General features: G+C 39.3%; 1 protein-coding gene across 3 annotated transcripts in view; it reads right to left on the reverse strand.

Moving 5' to 3' along the window:
• Positions 1-12,064: 12,064 nt before the first annotated feature.
• The window catches only part of SEC24B (SEC24 family member B), a 65,986-nt gene continuing 58,861 nt past the window's right edge, over positions 12,065-19,189 (reverse strand). For 2 of the 3 annotated variants that reach the window (XM_010858549.1, XM_010858550.1), the window contains 6 exons: positions 18,608-18,783; positions 17,862-17,999; positions 17,069-17,173; positions 16,223-16,315; positions 13,201-13,304; positions 12,065-12,960 (listed from right to left, as the gene is read on the reverse strand). In XM_010858549.1, coding sequence (XP_010856851.1) covers positions 12,846-12,960; positions 13,201-13,304; positions 16,223-16,315; positions 17,069-17,173; positions 17,862-17,999; positions 18,608-18,783 — 731 coding nt within the window. In that variant the 3' untranslated portion in view covers positions 12,065-12,845. Of the gene's footprint in view, positions 12,961-13,200; positions 13,305-16,222; positions 16,316-17,066; positions 17,174-17,861; positions 18,000-18,607; positions 18,784-19,189 lie in introns of those variants that run through there. The other variant, XR_826914.1, reaches the window with a different exon arrangement.

The raw sequence follows: 19,189 nt of genomic DNA on the forward strand, positions 1-19,189 counted from the left end.
GCCTCCTGGCGCCGCGCAGCGCGGGGAGGGCTGACCGGAGGGTGTGTCCGTCTCCCCTCGGCTCGTCTTCGCGCGCACCCCGGCGCGAGGCTGTTTTCTCTCCTCCGACCAAAATTTGAAAAGCTGGTGAGGGAGGGGTGGAAATGAAGCGCGAGGGAGCCGCCCTCCGCATCTCGGGTTTCGAGGGGGAGCGCGGATGCTGGGCCGGCCTCCTTGCCGCGTAAGCCCTTTCTGGAATGAAGGCGGCCGGCCCCCTTGCACCTTGCGGGCTGATTTCAAAACTCGAGAGTAAATCTGGGTCCTCGGTGCCCTAGGGGCCGTCTGCTCCATTCCAGCCCGCGAGGCGGGGTGAGCGGAGAAGAGCCACGGCCATCTGGGGAGAGGCGGGGGCTCTGTGGAAGTTTCCCTCGTGGACTGAGCAGAGAGGAGGAAGACAAGCAGGTCCACCGAGGCGCCACCTCTCAGTTGGCTTAAGGCGTTGGGCTGCGGTCGTCCCAGGCCCCAGAGGTTTGCGGTTCACTAAAATGGTGACCCACCCAGAGCTCTTTGGGACAGTCTTTCCCACAGCCCAAGTGGCTTCTTCTTTGAAGCACAGGTTTAACTGAAGGAGGTGAAAGTTCTTAGTCTTCCCTGTGATTGGGAGATCTCATGTTTGACTTGGAGACATTTTGTTTGTAAAAACAAACACAAACCATCTAAAAGGAGCCTAGTCCAACTTTCAAAACACAGGATGCCCAGTTAAATATGATTCTCCGATACACAACATAATTTTTTTTAGTATAATGAAATTCGCTCAGTGGTGTCCGACTCTTTGCGACCCTATGGACTATACACTCCATGCAGTTCTCTAGGCCAGTTTACTGGAGTGGGTAGCCTTTTCCTTCTCTAGGGGCTTTTCCCAAACCAGGGATCGAACCCAGGTTTACTGCATTGCAGGCGGATTCTTTACCAGCTGAACCACAGAGAAGCCCAAGAATACTGGAGTGGGTAGTCTATCCCTTCTCCAGTGGATCTTCCCCACCCAGGAATCAAATCCAGGTTTCCTGCATTGTAGGCGGATTCTTTACCAATCGAGCTATGAGGAAGCCCTTTTTTAGTATAAACATGGCCCAAGTATTGCATGGGTCACACATTCTTTTTTCCTAGAATATTTGGGACGTACTTATACTAAAGTATTTATTACTTATCTGTAATTCAGATTTAACTGGGCATGCCCCATTTTTATGTGCTAAATCTGCAAGAGGCTTGAATAATGAATTAGTTGGCAAACAATCCAACAAGTGGCAAATCTCACCTGATGACTATCTCCTTTCTTTACTGAAAAAAAAGGTAAGTTTCTATGATAGCAAAAACTGTCATCAGTCAAGGCTTATTCATATGTGTTAATGAGTATCTGCATTTCAAAATACCATTGCTCTTCACTGAGAGTGACACATTAAACAATAAGTCCGCATGGGAAGTAATTTACTTTACCTGAGTCCTAGAAGGAAATTTGCTAGTATTTGCTAGTACTCCCAATGAGAGATTTAGCTTGTCTACTGTGAATAATGTTGCAATAAATGAGCAAGTGCAGATATGTTTTTGAGATACTTATTTCATTTCTTTTGGATATTTATCTAGTAATGGGATTGCTGGATCTGTGGTAATTCTATTTTAATTTTTTGAGGAAACTCATACTGATTTCCATAATGGCTGTACCGATTTACATTCCCACCAGCAGTGTACAAGGGTTCCCTTTTCTCCAGTAGCCTAGATATGGAAACAATTCAACAGGTCCAAGGGATGACCAAAGAAAATTATATATAGATGACATACATATATTCATAATGGGATATAAGTCACCTATAAAATAGAAGGAAATTCTGCCATATGGACAATATAGATAAACGGAGAGAACATTATGCTAAATGAAATGTCAGAGAAAGACAAATACTATATGATCTCACTAATATATGGAACCTAAAAAAGTTAAATCCACAGAACCAGAGTAGAACAGTAGTTTCCAGAGACTGGGAGATGGGGAAAGTGGGGAGATGTTGGTCAAAACTTACTTTCAGTTATAATATGAATAAGTTCTGATGATCTAATGTACAGTGCGGTGACTATAGTTAGTAGTACTTGAAATTTTGCTAAGAGTAGCTCTTAACTCGGAGAAGGCAATGGTGCCCCACTCCAGTACTCTTGCCTGGAAAATCCCATGGATGGAGGAACCTGGTAGGCTGCAGTCCATGGGGTCTCAAAGAGTCAGACACGACTGAGCGACTTCACTTTCACTTTTCACTTTCATGCATTGGAGAAGGAAATGGCAACCCACTCCAGTGTTCTTGCCTGGAGAATCCCAGGGACGGGGGAGTCTGGTGAGCTGCCATCTATGCGGTCGCACAGAGTCAGACACGACTGAAGTGACTTAGCAGTTCTTAACTGGACTTCCTTGCTTGCTGTTGCTGTGTCTCTTCAGTCGTGTCTGACTCTTAGCGACCCCATGGACTGCAGCCTACCAAGCTCTTGCGTCCATGGGATTTTCCAGGCAAGAGTACTGGAGTGAGTTGCCATTGCCTTCTCCCTAACTGGACTAACCACACCAAAAAAAAACAACTTTATGAGGTGATGAATGTGTTAATCAATTTGATTGTGGTTATTATTCATAATGTATACAGATATCAAACCATCACTTTGTTCAAGTTAATATATACACTTTTTATTTGTCAGTTAATTATACCTCAGTAGAGCTGGGGATGGGGAGAAAAAAAAAAGAAGAATTTTATTTGGAGGGAAATGGAGAAGAGGAGAAAATGTTCATTTTGAGCACAGACTCTGCTGCTATATCACTGTAATACTCTTTTTTCTACAGGTTTTTTGGGGCTACATTCCCTTCCGTTGCCTTTTTATGGGACAACAATTTTGTAATATTTTCTCTGGAGAAAATAGAAAAGATAATCGTCTTCTCTCTAGCACATTAATTTGTTTTTACATATCATTAATAGTTTAGAAAAGTCTTTAAGCATTACAATTCACTATTGGTAATGTCATGAAAGTTCTTATGATTGTTTTTTAATTTGGAAAAGTTTCTATCCAGTGTTTTTCATACCTGAGCTATTAACAGTTGGAAGCATAGTTCGCAGAGTAGCTTCTGAGTCCACTGATTCCAAGCATCATTTCTTTCTTACTAGCCACATACACTGGTCACGTGGCACTGCAAGGAACGTTTATAATTCAATGCACTCTCCGGTCCTGCACTTCTGTCACAACAGTAGGGGACAGTATTCTTGGAAGTCATGCCTACAAGGGCATGGCTAATGATATTTAATAATATTTGGAAATGATGTGAGCCACATACAACTATCCCACTAAACCCAAACTAAATGTATTTTCAACTCAGTTTTTGTTGGATTTTGAAAATGGCCATGGCCCCTCAGCCACCTGGCACAAGGGAACATACGACAGAAGGGTGATTGGATAGGAAAGTGACAGTGGTCTTAACTGATTCCAGTTAAAATAGTTTACAAATATTAAGAAACACATCACCAAGTGAATGCATCATTAGGGCTTGCCCCCCTCAGGGGACTTGGGAAGGGTTTATGCAAGTGAAGACCCCTGAAGTTTAAGCTAAATCAAGTTTGCTGACACCTAAGTCCTCAAAAGGGATCCCCTGGTGGCTCAGTGGCAAAGAAATCAGCTTGCAATGCAGGAGACGCAAGAGACGTGGGTTCAATCCCTGGGTCAAGAAGATCCCCTGGAGAAGGCAATGGCTACCCACTCCAGTATTCTTGCCTGGAGAATTCCATGGACAGAGGAGCTTGGCGGGCTACAGTCCATGGGGTTGCAAAGAGTCAGACATGACTGAGTGACTAACTTTTAAGTCCTCAAAACATGTTATTACTCCAAACCATTCCATAGCACTTAGCGCCTGCATAGTTTATAGAACTTGTCACACTATTTAGTTACACTCATAGTTAACTATGAGTTAACTCTCCAGCTAGATTAGAAATGCAGGGGGCAGGTGTTGCAGAGAAGGCAATGGCACCCCACTCCAGTACTCTTGCCTGGAAAGTCCCATGGATGGAGGAGCCTGGTGGGCTGCAGTCCATGGGGTCACAAAGAGTCGGACACGACTGAGCGACTTCACTTTCACTTTTCACTTTCATGCATTGGAGAAGGAAATGGCAACCCACTCCGGTATTCTTGCCTGGAGAATCCCAGGGACGGGGGAGCCTCGTGGGCTGCCGTCTATGGGGTCGCACAGAGTCAGACACGACTGAAGCGACTTAGCAGCAGCAGCAGCAGCAGGGCAGGTGCTGCGTCAGAGTGCCTAGCACAAGACCTGCTTTAAATTAGACACTCAATCAGTGAGAAACAGATGAAACTGCTAAAGGGCAGGAAGATAAATTGCAAGAACTTAAGACAGATGCCACGGAGGAAAGGTTTGGGTGCTATGGATAACAATATTCAGAGAAGGAAGTGCCCTGCAAGTGCTGGAGGGTGAGGACCACAGACCTCAGAACTAACGAAGGGTAAGACAGGTACAGGAAGGACCTTTAAAGCCACAAGGTGATTCTATTTATATAAGATGTCCAGAAGGGGAAAATTCATGGAGATGGAAAGTAGATTAGTAGTTGCCTGGAGCTGAAGGTAGAATTGGGAGTGAGGCAAATAAATGAGCATGAGGAATATTTTGGGGGTGCTGGAAATGACCTAAGTTGGATTGTGGTTATTGTTGTTTAAGTCTTTAAATATTTGCTAATAATCATCTGTACACTTTTGAGTGAAATTTATGATATATAAATGATAGCAATACAGCTGTTTAAGGTTTTTTTTTTCTGAAAAGGGGAAACTAAGATTCAAGTGCGAAGAGGTTGTAATGTGTCAGTAGTGTTAATGAACTAGCTGTGAGTAATCGTTCAGTCTCACCCAGATTCCCGCACATGGTGGTGAAGTGTGTTGTGCACATGAGCCATTGTGTGGACAGGGCAGCCCTGGAGCCTGTCTATCTGCAGCATCCAGAGCTCTCTCACTTTGCCGGCTCCCCAAGTTACTAGTTACTGTGTGGCCAGTAAAAAGAAGCAACATGCGACATGAATGCCCAGACACCGGCCTGTGGAATATTCTTCAAATATTACAGCTCACATATGAAAAACACTTCAAGAATTGACATGACATTATCAGTGCTGAGTTATAAAGTTCAGAGACACTTTTCTAAACTAAAATGATGAGAAAACAACATGCTAGAGAAGATGATCTTTTCTATTCTCTCTATAGAAAACATTATAAAATTGCTGCCCTAGGAAAAGGCAATTATAGGAAACATAACCAAAAAACTGTCATGGGAAAAAAGGGTGTTACAGTAATGTGAGCGGCAACTAATTTTTAAAAAATTATTGTGACGGGGGTTGTGCTTTTAAAAAGTTTGTTATTTATCTTATACACTCTTAAGTATTCATTATACTTAAGCATTACACTTAAGCATCCATACACTCTTAAGTATTCACTACCATGCCAACTTTGCATTGCTAATTTTTTAGTATTTTTCTTAAAAGAAGTTCTCCCAAATTATATAACCTCAGGCTCCACAAAACTTGGATCTGCCTCTGTGAGTCAGGCATAAGCATTTTGTGTTATCTTGTTTAGTCATTATAAAAGCCTTATGGGATACCTGTTATTAGATCCCTATTACAGGCGAAGAAAGTAACTAATAGGTTAAGTAACTTATTTAAAGTCATACAGTCAGAATTCAGGCTTCCCTTGTGGCTCAACTGGTAAAGAATCCGCCTACAGTGCAGGAGACCTGGGTTCGATCTCTGGTTTGGGAAGATCCCCTCGAGAATGGTTTGGCAACCCACTCCAGTATTCTTGCCTGGAGAATCCCCATGGACAGAGAAGCCTGGCAGGCTACAGTCCATACGGTCACAAAGGGTTGGACACAACTGAGTGACTAAGCACACACACAGTCAGAATTCAAGCCTAGAACCATGTAGCTATGACACCATGTTTTCCACTCCAAGACCCCAAGATAACCTTGACCTTACATTGCCTGTCTCTTCTGACATCACTTAACCACCGACCTTCTCATAGATATAGCTGGGGTCAGCGTGTGAGGTGAATCAGCTGCAGAGTCAAATCCTTTCTTTAACATTTGATACTCTGTTCGTGGATTTTTTCCATTAATTGTGATTTAAAAAATATTACATTAAAATGTTATCTCAATGGCTGAATTTTGTGATGTATTTGGTGCCCTGGACATGTCCTACTTTTAGCCTGGTGTGACACGCTGAATGAAGATGTGAACATCCACTTCATGCTTTAACTTCTAATGAAGGCAGGACCCAAATTTCATCCATTGACTTTCATACCATCTATCTTTGCAGTTTATTCACTTACGTCCTCAAACTACCGTTTGAGAACTCAGTTCTTCACAGATAAGTTGACCAATAATAATATTGGATTATCTATTGATGGGACCGCTTGCCAGCCACTGGCAAAGGAGTTAGCTTCGGTCAAGGTGGAAGGAAAGTTAATTTCCACAGAAAGTTTTGTATTTATGTCACCTGGTCTTGTAAAATCCTCTGAACGGAGCAGCTTCACCACATCCTCTGCAGATGCTCACAGCACTGGCTTGCAGAGCAGACTGGCAGATCCCTGAGACTAGGTCCCCTCAAGTACGTCATTTGGAGGCCTCCACACTGATGGAATTCTAGTAGTGACCTGAGAATACTCCTCTTCCCTATTCTGCCTCCAGGCCCAAGGCTTTGGCTTTCAACAATTAAGAGTCACAAAGGACTTTGTGCCCAATAAGAATACATATTATTTTCAAGCTCATATGGAAGAGTCACAATGTAATGACCATAATTGAGGCCTCAGAGTAAATCTCAAAAAAAACTTTTTTTAACTTGCAAACATATAAGCTCTGTTTATGAAATTAGAAATTAACAAAAAGAGAAAGCATCATTACCACTGTAATTTGAATAACAAACTTATAAATATTCATAGATTAAGTGGAAAATAAGTAGAAGTTGAGAGCTATTTTTAAACTACACAGCAATGAAAGCACTTGACATTAAGATCTTCACTATTCAGGAAAATGTATAGTCTTAAATGCATTTATTAGAAAACAGGGAAGTCTGAAAGTAAGCTTACAATCTAAGAAGCTATAAAAAGAGCAGCAAAAATAAACCTAGAGGATGTAGTGGGAAGAAAACGATAAAGGTAAAATCAGAAAACGACTCAAACTTCCTGTCTGTTCCAAAGCAACCTCTCTCAGAAATAGTGAGTCAATAAAACCAAAAGTAGGTTCTTTTTTTAAAGCACCAAGACCGACAAACCTGAAACAAGAATGATTAAGAGAAAGAAGGAATACATAAACGTAACAGAAAGGATATAAAAACTAGCCCCAGATACTTGCTTGTATCAATCAAGTTAAAACTATAAAAACTAACCTTGGCTCAACAAAGAGAACCTGAAGAGATCAAAGGTCACAGATCGTAACAGTGGTTAATAATACACCTGGAAAAATGCCCCAAGCCCAGAGATTACTGAGCAATTTCAACCAAAAGTTCCAGAATAAATAATACCTATCTTACATACCTAGACTTTAGCTAACTTCTTTACAAACTGTTCCAAAACCTCAAAACAGATGGGAAGCTATCCAATTCATTTAACAAAACTAGCATAATGCGGATATCAAAACTAAAGTACACACTGTAAAAGCAAGTCACAGACCAGTCTTCTAAAGTAAATAAAAGATCCTAAATGAAGTATTAGCAAATGGAACCCAGCAGTGTAACAAAAGAATGATCAAGTAAAAATTCATCCAAGCTGCCAAGGTCAATCTCCAAATTTCACGTTCTCTTAATCCAAACACGCCCCATCTAAACCAGGCTTGGGGGCTGTTTGTTCACCATGTCCACCCTTCCCTTCTTCAGCCTCCGATGGTAGGCTGGCTAGATGTCACCTTTTGGTGTCAGATCACATCACCCCTCTGTTCAATGCCCTTTGACGGCTTTAAGCTTTGATCTTTCTTGCTTAAACATCGAATTCTTTCATCTTTCTGTCTCCCTGTTATTCTTAACTCTAAAAATTACTTATCAGTTTCCGATAATAGAAGGTACCTTTCATTCTAGTAGAATTACTCAGGTTTCAATAGGAAGCACATACTAACAAGCCTTTCCTATTGTTACTATGCAAATCATAAAACATTAAGTCCCAAAGGAGCAGAATTTGAAACTGAAATACAGAAAAAGTTTTTGTAAAATTTTCATTAACATTTCCAAACTGGTACTTTCTAAACTGGTACCAGCTTTCCAAACTGGTACAATGTTTCACAGCTTTTCCAAGGGTCATTCTGAAATTCCCCATTGTAAGAAAGGTTAATATGTTAGTTGGGAGTACTAAAAAGACTAAATAATACCCTGATTTAAAGTAAATTTCTATGTAATAAAGAACTGAGAGAAACTGATAATTGTTTATTATTTATTTCTAAAGAGAACATGAGTTAATATTATAAAGTCATTGCCTACTACCTTTAAAAGAACCCAGTAATTATTTTGCACTTACCTTAATTCTATTTACAAATTACTTAAATTCGTACATATGTACCAGCTACATCATCAGTACAGTTTACAAGCAAGGCAGAAGTGCAGGTTACATATATTTCTGTTTTAACAATGACAGTATAATCATTTTATGTCTACCCAAAATGCATTTTAAAATCTAGTTTTAGAAAATTATCGTGTAAATCTAAGCATATGCGTCACTACACACTAATCCAATAATCAACAAATTAGTTGGCTAATAAGCTAAAATATGTACCTGAAAAGCAAAAACAGCAGTAAAAACCATGAACATCTCTGAGCAGTGATGATGCAGTCATGAAAAACCGGTCCGTCACTGAGGATAGGGTAGTTTCTGTCAATTGTCTGACAGGCCATTGACCCAAAAGCTGGAAACTCTCACACCCACTCACTCCCAAGTCCTTGGATCCTGCTTGCCTGCCCTACTGCCAGAAGCTGTTCCAAGGATCTAGCCTTGAAAGTGTGGTCTTGAGGACTGGATGCATGACTACGGCCACCCAAGACAAGCCGTGTTTTTGTTTATGAAAACTGCCACCCACCCATCTGGAGCAGCCTCTTCCTTCCGCCTCTCCTTGTCCTCTGCACATGTGAGGGTGTGTTCCAGATTCTACCCAAGAAGCTTCTAAGGAGGCTGCAACCCAGAATCTGCATATGTGCACTTTGGGGAGTTTTTGCAAAATGACAAACTTGCACAGGAACCAGGTTTCTCAGGAGTAATCTCTAATAAAAACTGATTTTCACTTGACTACAAACTTAGCAATCTTCAGCAAACTCATTTCGTGGGTTGTTGGTAAGCAATGCTTTTCAGCCCCAAAATTGAAATGAAAATCTACAAAACTGTGCCTTGTTAACTAATGGGAACTAAAGAAAGGGCTTTCATTTTTGGCTCAACTCAAGATGCATGAGAAGGCAATGGGTTAAAAGCCTCTGTGTCCCCTAATCATGGCTCACTTCTCTGCCTCTCGGAGGGATCCTAAGAAGGCAGAGGAGGAGGATGCCCAGTTTTCTGTTTGACACAGATCCCATCTCTGAATTTAGAGATAAAAGGTGAGTGATTCATGAAGTATCTATCATTTTTATTTTTCAGGAGGTCTTTGTTTCATGTGCCAAAGATTTGTTTTTTGTTTTTTAAATTTTAAACTGTCTTCAGTAATTATTCCACCATGTCTTCAGTAGAGATTCCACCTAAATAATACCTGCAGTGCTGCTTTCAGTCTCGTTAATTTTCATCTTTTTTGGCCTTTAAAAGTATTTTCAGTGTCTTCAAAAGTTACTTTGAACAGAGGAGTCATGGTTTTCTTTAACACTTTGCTATTAATAATATATGCATTTCATAGCCTCACAGGTTGACTACAACAGATTCCTATCTATAAACAGATTTCAAATAGTTTTTAGCACACAAATATACATTAATGTATAAATGAAAAATAGAATTCTTTTTCCATCAATGCACTCAATTTGTGCTAGGATATATTCCTTAAGAGTAGTGTGTAAACTATAAATCAAATTGTATGTTCCTATGAATCAATGGTTTGAATAGCAGATTAGCAGACGTTCACATCACCTGGGATACCCCTAAACTGTTAACTTTAATGACAGTTTCAATTTGGTGAAACGGGGCTCAGAGAACTCCTGGTGAGCATGCCCCTTTCTCTCATCACTCCCCTCCTCAGAAAACAAATGGCCAGAGACTTGTCCCATAGGAGGGAGTGAGGATGATAGATAATCTGTCTACAGCCCATTAGGATCAACCTCCTCAGCTCCTCACCTATGTTCCCACTGATGTCAATCTTCATTCTCTGACTGAAGTCTGGCTGCCTTTAGAGGACAAGGCTTTTCAAGGTGGCTCTTTTTGATCTCAAACCCCAGGTAGGCATCTCTCCGCGCATTTGTAGACATCTAGATTAAACTTCCCCAAACCTCAATTTCAAGCATCCCATATCCTGACCGCCACTTCCTGTCTTTCCAGTTCATTCCCTCTGGTCTCCACCCTCGGACAGCTCTCTGACCTCAACAGGACCTTCACACTACTAAGCCCTTCTCTATCTACTGCCACTACCGAGCTCTTGTCTATCACTCGCTTTGCATCCCTTTCACCTGAATGACAGAGGAGCTTCCTTGTATACATCCACAGTTCCCCTGCTCTTCTGTTCTAACTTAAATCCAACTTTCCACCAAGCAGTAAATGTGGCTAGAAGGAAAAGGCATGCTAACTGGCTGAAGTTCATGCTGCCTGACAACCCTACTACAAACTGGTCAACCCATCTCTTACTCTTCCTAGGCGACTATTTCTTGGATTCTAACACTCTTTACCCTTTCTCAACTGATGACTCCAAGTGCTTCTTTAATAGGGAAAACCATAGTGACCAAAGGCTAACTTCCATATTTACCTACCATAAAGATTCACCCCCTGGATGCCTCTCCTTCCAGACAGCCACATGGCTCTCTTCAACGGTCACCTTTTCAGAAGGGCCTCCCTAGTTGCTGTCAAAACCAGCATTCTTGATACTTTTTCTGCCTTATTTTCCCCATTGCATTTCCCACACCTGACATACAAATGTGCTCTTTTCCCCAGTCCACACACTCACTCTGGAGTGTAAGCACTGTGAAATCAGGATTTTCTGTGTTTTGAGCATAAACCAATATCTAGCAAGTATTAAGTGCTAATAAATACCTATTAAATGAGGAACAAACTAGCCAAAGACAAAAATATTTAGAAACATGATACTCCGTATTGTGTAATTACAGTATATAGCTGCCCTTGGAACACTGCAGTTTCTCCTGATTCAGTAAGATTCTCTCCTGCTGGAGGCCGCAGGGCACGGGGACACATACAGCGCTGGGGGTGGGCTGGGCTCGGAGTAGGTGGTGGGTGGGTAGAACATCTGACTTCTACTATCGGCTCTGTCACTAATTAGTAATGTCATTTAGGGTGAGTCATTTAACCTCTCATTTCCAGCAGGGAATGGGAGAGAGTACTTTTATTTTTATCCAAAGAAAAGAGACCCAACAAGCGCAAAACCACTCATCACACACATCAAGAGCCTTTTCCCTTCCAAAGTTCATCAGTAGGACTTTTACAGTGTTTATAATAAAATTTTATTCTACAACCTAATGGATCATTAACAGTTTTATAGTAAATAAATGTTAGTAAACAAGATTTTTTTAAAAATCGCTCTCAAAGTTCCAGATGGTAACCTTAAAAGTCAATTAAATAGGATAGTCACATGTTATAAAAATTTTGCTATGAATGTACAAGGAAAAAGAATGCCTAATTTAACCAAGAAAGACAAATTAAGGTTTTGATTAGTTAACAGTCATATATATTTTGAAAGTAGGGTTTGTTTTCGAATACAAACAGAGTAAGTACTTGGTAATGTCCACAAAATTAATGAAACAGTATCACTGCATTTCCTCGAGCAATAAATCCAATACATCCTAGATGTAAGAATACCACCAATTCTCCCCCAACCATAAACACACAAAACACAAAGCCATATTGTCAAGCAAAATATTTTTAATTAGTAGGCTGATCATAAATAAATCCACATAAAAGATTTAACAGAATTACAAAGAGTTTTGTGTTTCTTTTGTGGACTCAATTCATAATATGCATTAGTCAACCTCATTCTCTAACTGCGACAAAAAGAGTTGTCATCCAACAATGCAGCACAGTTTAAGCAATTCATATTCTGTAGTTACATTTTTACATTTTCTTTACAAATGTAACATTTATATACATTATATATATTTTTTTTCTATAGTTCATGTACTGAAATTCTATTGTTTTTACAGGGAAAATATTGAATTCATTTAATGAATATGAATCATTCCTTGTTAAAAAGTAATTCATATAAACAAATAACACGGTACCACTGCCTTTTGGCATCTCCTGTCAAAGTTCAAGTCCAGAAGTGTTATATTAATTATAAGAAAAAAGAATTTATCTAATTTTTCATTGACATACCATCCCACATAGCTACAGAAGTTTGCCAGCGTGCAATGAACAGAGAACTGTACTGCTGCACTCTGGAAATGTGTGGAAACCAACTCAGAATATACTTGGTGAAACAGCATCATCAGCGTCAAACTTAGGGTGAAGAAAATCTGTCAAGTTCCTTCTTACTCTTTACCTTTTGCCAAAGCCTCAGACAAGGCGCTACGCTACGTACTGCCTCTTGTAACAAGTGCCTTCATTTCAAATTTCCTAAGTGCTTCTCTGACAGATTATGCTTTACCTAGGTTATAGATCTCTTTCTTCTTATTCAACTTTATTTCACTTCACTTACAAATCTGCTGCTGAACATGAAGCAAAAATTCATAGTAAGAGAAGGCGGCTTCTGTCCGGTCTTCAATCAAATGTTGAAAAAATTCGGTTTTGGCAGGACTCTCATCTCTGAAAAAGAAAAAGGAATATTTATCTAAAAATGCATATTATTAAAAAGAATACTTATACATTAGAAAAAATATGTGGGGACTTTTACGAAAAAGGATAGGGGATGTTAATCAAGTAACAGCCTTCTACCACTACAATGTGTTCTGATATTATTATTTAAAATTTGATTTGAAGACAAACAATTTCACATGGATTGGACAGGATAAGACAATTTCATAATTAAGTTACAGAAGTACTTACTTTACCACATGAAGAACTGGGCTTAATGGTCTGCTGTCTCTAAGCCAAGTTATAAAGGATCTGGCTCTCTCTGATGAAAGTGTGTCTAGCTCTGGAAGATGTGTCTGGCAAAAAACGCAATTAGGAAGTCATTTTCTTTCTCACAGACTTAGGCAGTATTAGAACTCAATCATAATCACCACCACCACCAAACGCCAGCACTCGATTCCAGCCCCAACAGCAGCAACCAAACACAAGAAATTTATTACATTGTTGATAAATCTGTTTTTCTGACTAATAAGACATATTTAATGATAAGCATGCCACTGACATTTTACCTGAATATTATAGTTTTTCCAGACAAGTCAATAAAACACACACAATTAGTATGTTACTCATATTGTGTTGTACTTTTTGTTTCTTCCAAAGGAAATATTCAGATCAGGGGGGCTATCATTAAGCTTCAATTTCACTTATAAACAATTATAAATATTATTCTAATAACAGACATTCTTACAGAATTTTATGTTTCCTTTGTCCTTAATATTGAAGGGCAAGAAATTTAAAAGAATAGTGTGAATGTTTAGTTATATTTAAAAACCATAGCAAGACTATTTTTTAAAGGACCTAAAAAATCTATTCTTTTATATATATGTGTGCGTGTATGTATATCTGAGGGCTTCCCTGGTGGCTCAGACAGTAAAGAATCCACCTGCAGTGAAGAAAAAGTATATTCTTCTATGTGTGCAATGAGTTTTTTCCAAAGTACATAGTATACAAAAATTTAAACAGAAAAGTTTGGGTTAATTATATTTAAATTTATATCAGCATTTAAAAAGTACAAGAAAAACATGTTTTTATGTACATTCTTTCATATATTTTCTAAATATATATAATATGCTGCTAAGTCGCTTCAGTCGTGTCTGACTCTGTGTGACCCCATAGACGGCAGCCCACCAGGCTCCCCCGTCCCTGGGATTCTCCAGGCAAGAACACTGGAGTGGGTTGCCACTTCCTTCTCCAATGAAACAAGTGAAAAGTGAAAGTGAAGTCGCTCAGTTGTGTCCGACTCTTAGCGACCCCATGGACTGCAGCCCACCAGGCTCCTCCATCCGTGGGATTTTCCAGGCAAGAGTACTGGAGTGGGGTGCCATTGCCTTCTCTGATATATAATATAGCCACTATTATATATAGAAACACATTTTGAAAATACAAATGGATATTATGCACATTGTTTTCTTTTTCAGATTGTATTCTTCTTAATAGATTCAGAGATTTAATTGGGGCTTCCCTGGTGGCTCAGTGATAAAGAATCCACCAGCCATGTAAGAGCCGCAGGAGATGCGGGTTCAGTCCCTGGGTCGGAAAGATCCCCCTGAAGGAGGGCATGGCAACGCTCTCCTGTATTCTTGCCTGAATAATCCCATGGACAGAGAAGCTTGGGCTACAGTCCAAAGGTCGCAAAGAGTTGGACATGACTGAAGAGACTTGGCATACAAGCAAGTATATGTGTACATATGAATACTTCCATGAGTATATCTACAGGATACATTCTTAGGAGTAAATAATTTACTGTGTCATACACTGGTGTGATTTTAATTTCAACAGATATTGTCAAATGGCCCTCCTAAAGACTGTGTAAATGTATACAGTCCAATCAATAGGCCTGCTGACCTATCCCCTCTGCATTATTGCCTATAATCAGATTTAAAAAAATTTTTACCAGGGAGCAAAATCTGATAAATGAAAGAAATACTATGCTGTTATTAATAGTTTATTTTGTTTTCTTAATTATAAATGAAGCTGAACATTGATCCATATGGCCACTACTATAATTTCTACCTATGAATTACCTGTTCAAATCATTTTCTCATTTTTCTTCTTTGTTGAGTCTTAGAAATAAACTCTGGATTAATGTGGCAAATTTTAAAAAATAAATAGCAAACGTGGTTAAGAATTACATTGACTTATACTAATTTTAGGAGAAAGGGCATATTTACAACATCCAAGAATAAGGTAGGCCTTTTCCATTAAGTAGCATAGAGAACTGCTTTCGGAATCATATTTCTTTGGTATCAACATACATACAGTACAGGCTTACTGAAAAAATTATGTTTATTATCAGCAAAATAATTTAAATTAGACAAATTAAAGTTGTTGGAAAATAGTTTGCTATGCTATGCCAAGTCACTTTAGTCATGTCCGACTCTGTGCGACCCCATAGACGGCAGCCCACCAGGCTCCCCCGTCCCTGGGATTCTCCAGGCAAGAACACTGGAGTGGGTTGCCATTTCCTTCTCCAATGCGTGAAAGTGAAATCGCTCAGTCGCATCCGACCCTTAGCAACCCCATGGACTGCAGCCTACCAGGCTCCTCCATCCATGGGATTTTCCAGGCAAGAGTACTGGAGTGGGTTGCCATTGCCTTCTCCAGGAAAATAGTTTGGAGTTGCTTAAAAAGTTTACCGTATGACCCAGCAATTCTACTTCTAGTTACATATCCAGGAGAACTTGAAAACATGTTCACACAAACATTTGTACACAAACTGCTCATGGAAGCACTTCTCACAATAGCACCAGAGTAGAGATAACCTAAATGTCCAAGAAGAGATGACTGGATAAACAAAATGTGATATATTCATACAATGGACTATTATTTAGTCATAAAAAAGGAGGAAGTACTGATACACATTACAACATGGATGTTGAAATCATGGTGAGAAGAAGCCAAACTCAAAAGGCCTTGCACTGTGTGATTCCATATATACGAATTGTCCAGAACAGGCAAATTCACACAGATAGAAAGTAGGTTAGTGGCTGCCCAGGGAAAACAGAAAGGTTGGGAGATACAGGTTTCTTTCTGAGGTGATGTAAATGCTCTGAAATTATATACTGGAAATGGTTGTAAACACTGTGAATATAATAAAAACAAATGCATTGTACATTTTAAAATGATTAAAATGGTGACTCTTGTGTGCATTATATCTCAAAAAAGAAAAATTAAACAAGTACACAAAAAGTTAAAACTATATGAATCCACTGACCATTTTCTGTGGTATTGATGCAAAATCAGGATACCCAAGCACATCCTCTATAAAGTTATTGTCACAGCTCTTTCCAATCCAAATGTAAAAAACCTAAAAACAAAACAAACCACAGTAACACTCCCTAATTGGAAACTCATTACAGCTAATCTTCTCAAAATCATCAAGCATACAAGAGGCACAGTACACTAGCTCAAATCGAGTAGGAACAAACATGAAAGTAAACAGGAAACCTGGAACCTGCATGTTTGGAACCTGCATTCAGGAATCCAGAGTGGCTCATATCTTTTCTGCTTCAATTTCAAGCTTCTCATAAAATACATTTACCATTTTCCTTACTCTTCCCCCAATGCTTCAACCAAGGTATATGACTTACTGTATTTCCTACCCACTGTTTCCATTATTTCAATCACTGTCTCTGTACTAATGTCCCCTGCCCCCTACCACTGCCCCACTCCGTACTGTGGCTACTGGACTTCTTTTCCTGGTCACAAGGTGTCATTCATGAAGCCACCCTGCCTATTCTGACACCCTTCACCACCACCCTGTCCAATGACATCTCATGAAATCCTCATTATTAATGGCATTTCAGACGATAGATCAAGTTGAACTAGAAAAATTCTTCGGATCCCTTAAAATTTTATGATTCTAGACGAAAAATTCCTTGAAGTAAGGAATTTATCTCTTTACTTCTCTTAAATAAATTGATCTCCTGAGCCAGTTCCAATTTATTGTCCCTGAGTTCCCAATCCACCTTTCATTGCCTGATCTGTGGTAACAGAGCTGGATCCTGTGTTTCTCCTTTTGCCAGCTGCAAAAGGAGCTTTGTCACTAAAGGGTACTTACAGAGCCACAGTCCATAAGGAAAGCACCTTCTCGTGTCAGTTTTTCTGCAGACAATTTTTGAAGAGGTGGCTGAGGTACAACCCTGTCATTAACGTGTATTGCCCCCTGAAAAGAAAAAAGATAGAATGTGAATGACCTTCCGTTACTATTATCCCAGGCTGGAAGCTAATGGCCACTAGCTCTGATACTGAAAAATACTTGATAATTTTGTAATATGTAAAAACTACAGTTGACCTTTGAACAAAGGTATTCAAATTTAAAAGATAAAAACTTGACTAGGTAAAAAGATCTGCCCATTTCCTTCCCTTCTGAGGTCAGGATATATTAAAAGTACAACTACGATATCTGCTACAAAGGACTTTTTGATTCCAAAGAATAGGAAAAAAGACATTACATATTTGCATACTAAAAATACTGTTGCATACCAGATTATTTTACAATAATATAGTCAAAGTTCCACTCTGATCACATCAGAAACTGTCAGTACCTTCAAAATACAAATGGAAATACCCTTCTATAATGCAGCTTTGTAGTAAATGTAACCAAATTCATGAAGTGAATCACTTGCCATATGAAACTATTTTTGAAAATGCCATAACCATGATACTATCTAATAGTCCTGTTCTCTAATCAAATCCGTAGTTAACATCTGTATTTAATGTATTATTGTCACAGGGGGAAAACAGATGGAAGAAATTGTTAACAATACATTACTATCTTAGATGCAGAATCAAGACATCCAAATAAATTTAAATTAAAAAAATTTCAAACACAATGGAAAAAAAAACCATACCTCATCTGTCAATCTGTCTATCCTGTACAGGTTGGGATGAATCATTTTCATTAGATGAACAAGTGGCTGACACTTTATCTGACACATGGCATATACACGATCATCCAGGCGTGTGCTTGTGCCGGTTCTAAATGCTTTCTACATGGAGAAACAATATACATTTTTCAGTAAAACATAAATATGGTGGGCAAATATTAAAACAGATATATACCATCAGCCATGGGAAAAGCACAGCCTTCACACCAGATAGGCCTGGATTCAGTTTTCAGCTCAGAATTTAATTTGTAGATACGTGAGCAAGTTACTTAGCTTCTCAAAGGTATATTGACATCGTAAGAAAAAAGGGGAAAATAATACCTCTAGGCAGCTGTAAGGATTAAATACGATGATGTGTATATAACACGTATTACGGTGCCTGAGGCTTGGGAAGATGCTCAGTGAACAGCAGGCCCTTTCCTTAGAGTCTCTTTCCAGGAGCACACACTAGGAGTGTGCTATATGCACACCATTATTCACACTGCTCCCACACGCTAGAGTGAGAGCATACAGTTTCACGAGGGTCATCATGTATTTGCATACCTTCATTTTCCATTCATCTCTTCCTGCTTATGACTTGTCCAATGCTAAGCTGCAACTGTCTAATCAAGTATTTAATCCCCTACCACCCACCAGAAAAACTAGGTTTGGAAACCTATATATTGAAAATTTCAAAAGACTATTAAATCTAACAGTGTATAGAGAGCTACCTGTTTGAGAAGGGCCAAAACATAGAGAGGAAATAACTTGAGGGAGCTGGGTGCTATCAACCCCGAGTGCTGTACGTTTGAGACAGTTGAGCCATACGCAGATAAGGAATCCACCACAGCATTCACTAAGGCATCTCTTGCATCCGATAGACTTGAGGAAATTGATCGATCCACAGCTATAAAGCAACCAAAATGAAAAAGTTTTTAACCATTAGATGCCAGTGAATACTGTGAGAGAGAAAATTTACATGCAGTACTTAAGAAACAGAAAGTTCATTTTTAGATTAGAAAAATACATTTCAGTTGTTCCCTTGAGTGTGGCTGCCCCTTTGTAGTAAAAATCCTCCTCCTGCCACCAACCCTGATCATCAGTGAGCTATTCTTCTTTCTTATAATTTTCACTTTTCCAGAATGTTGAATGAATGAATCCTTTGTATGTAGCGTTTTGAGTTTAGCTTCTTTCACTTAGCATAACGCCTTTGAGAGTCATCCACGTCTGTTCACATATCAACAGTTCATTCCTTTTTATTGCTGAGTTGTATTCCCTCATATGGATGTACCACAGTTTGTTCATGAAGTCCC

Source organism: Bison bison, unplaced genomic scaffold (genome assembly GCF_000754665.1).
Source record: "Bison bison bison isolate TAMUID 2011002044 unplaced genomic scaffold, Bison_UMD1.0 scf7180017864389, whole genome shotgun sequence".
Lineage (NCBI taxonomy): Eukaryota > Metazoa > Chordata > Mammalia > Artiodactyla > Bovidae > Bison > Bison bison.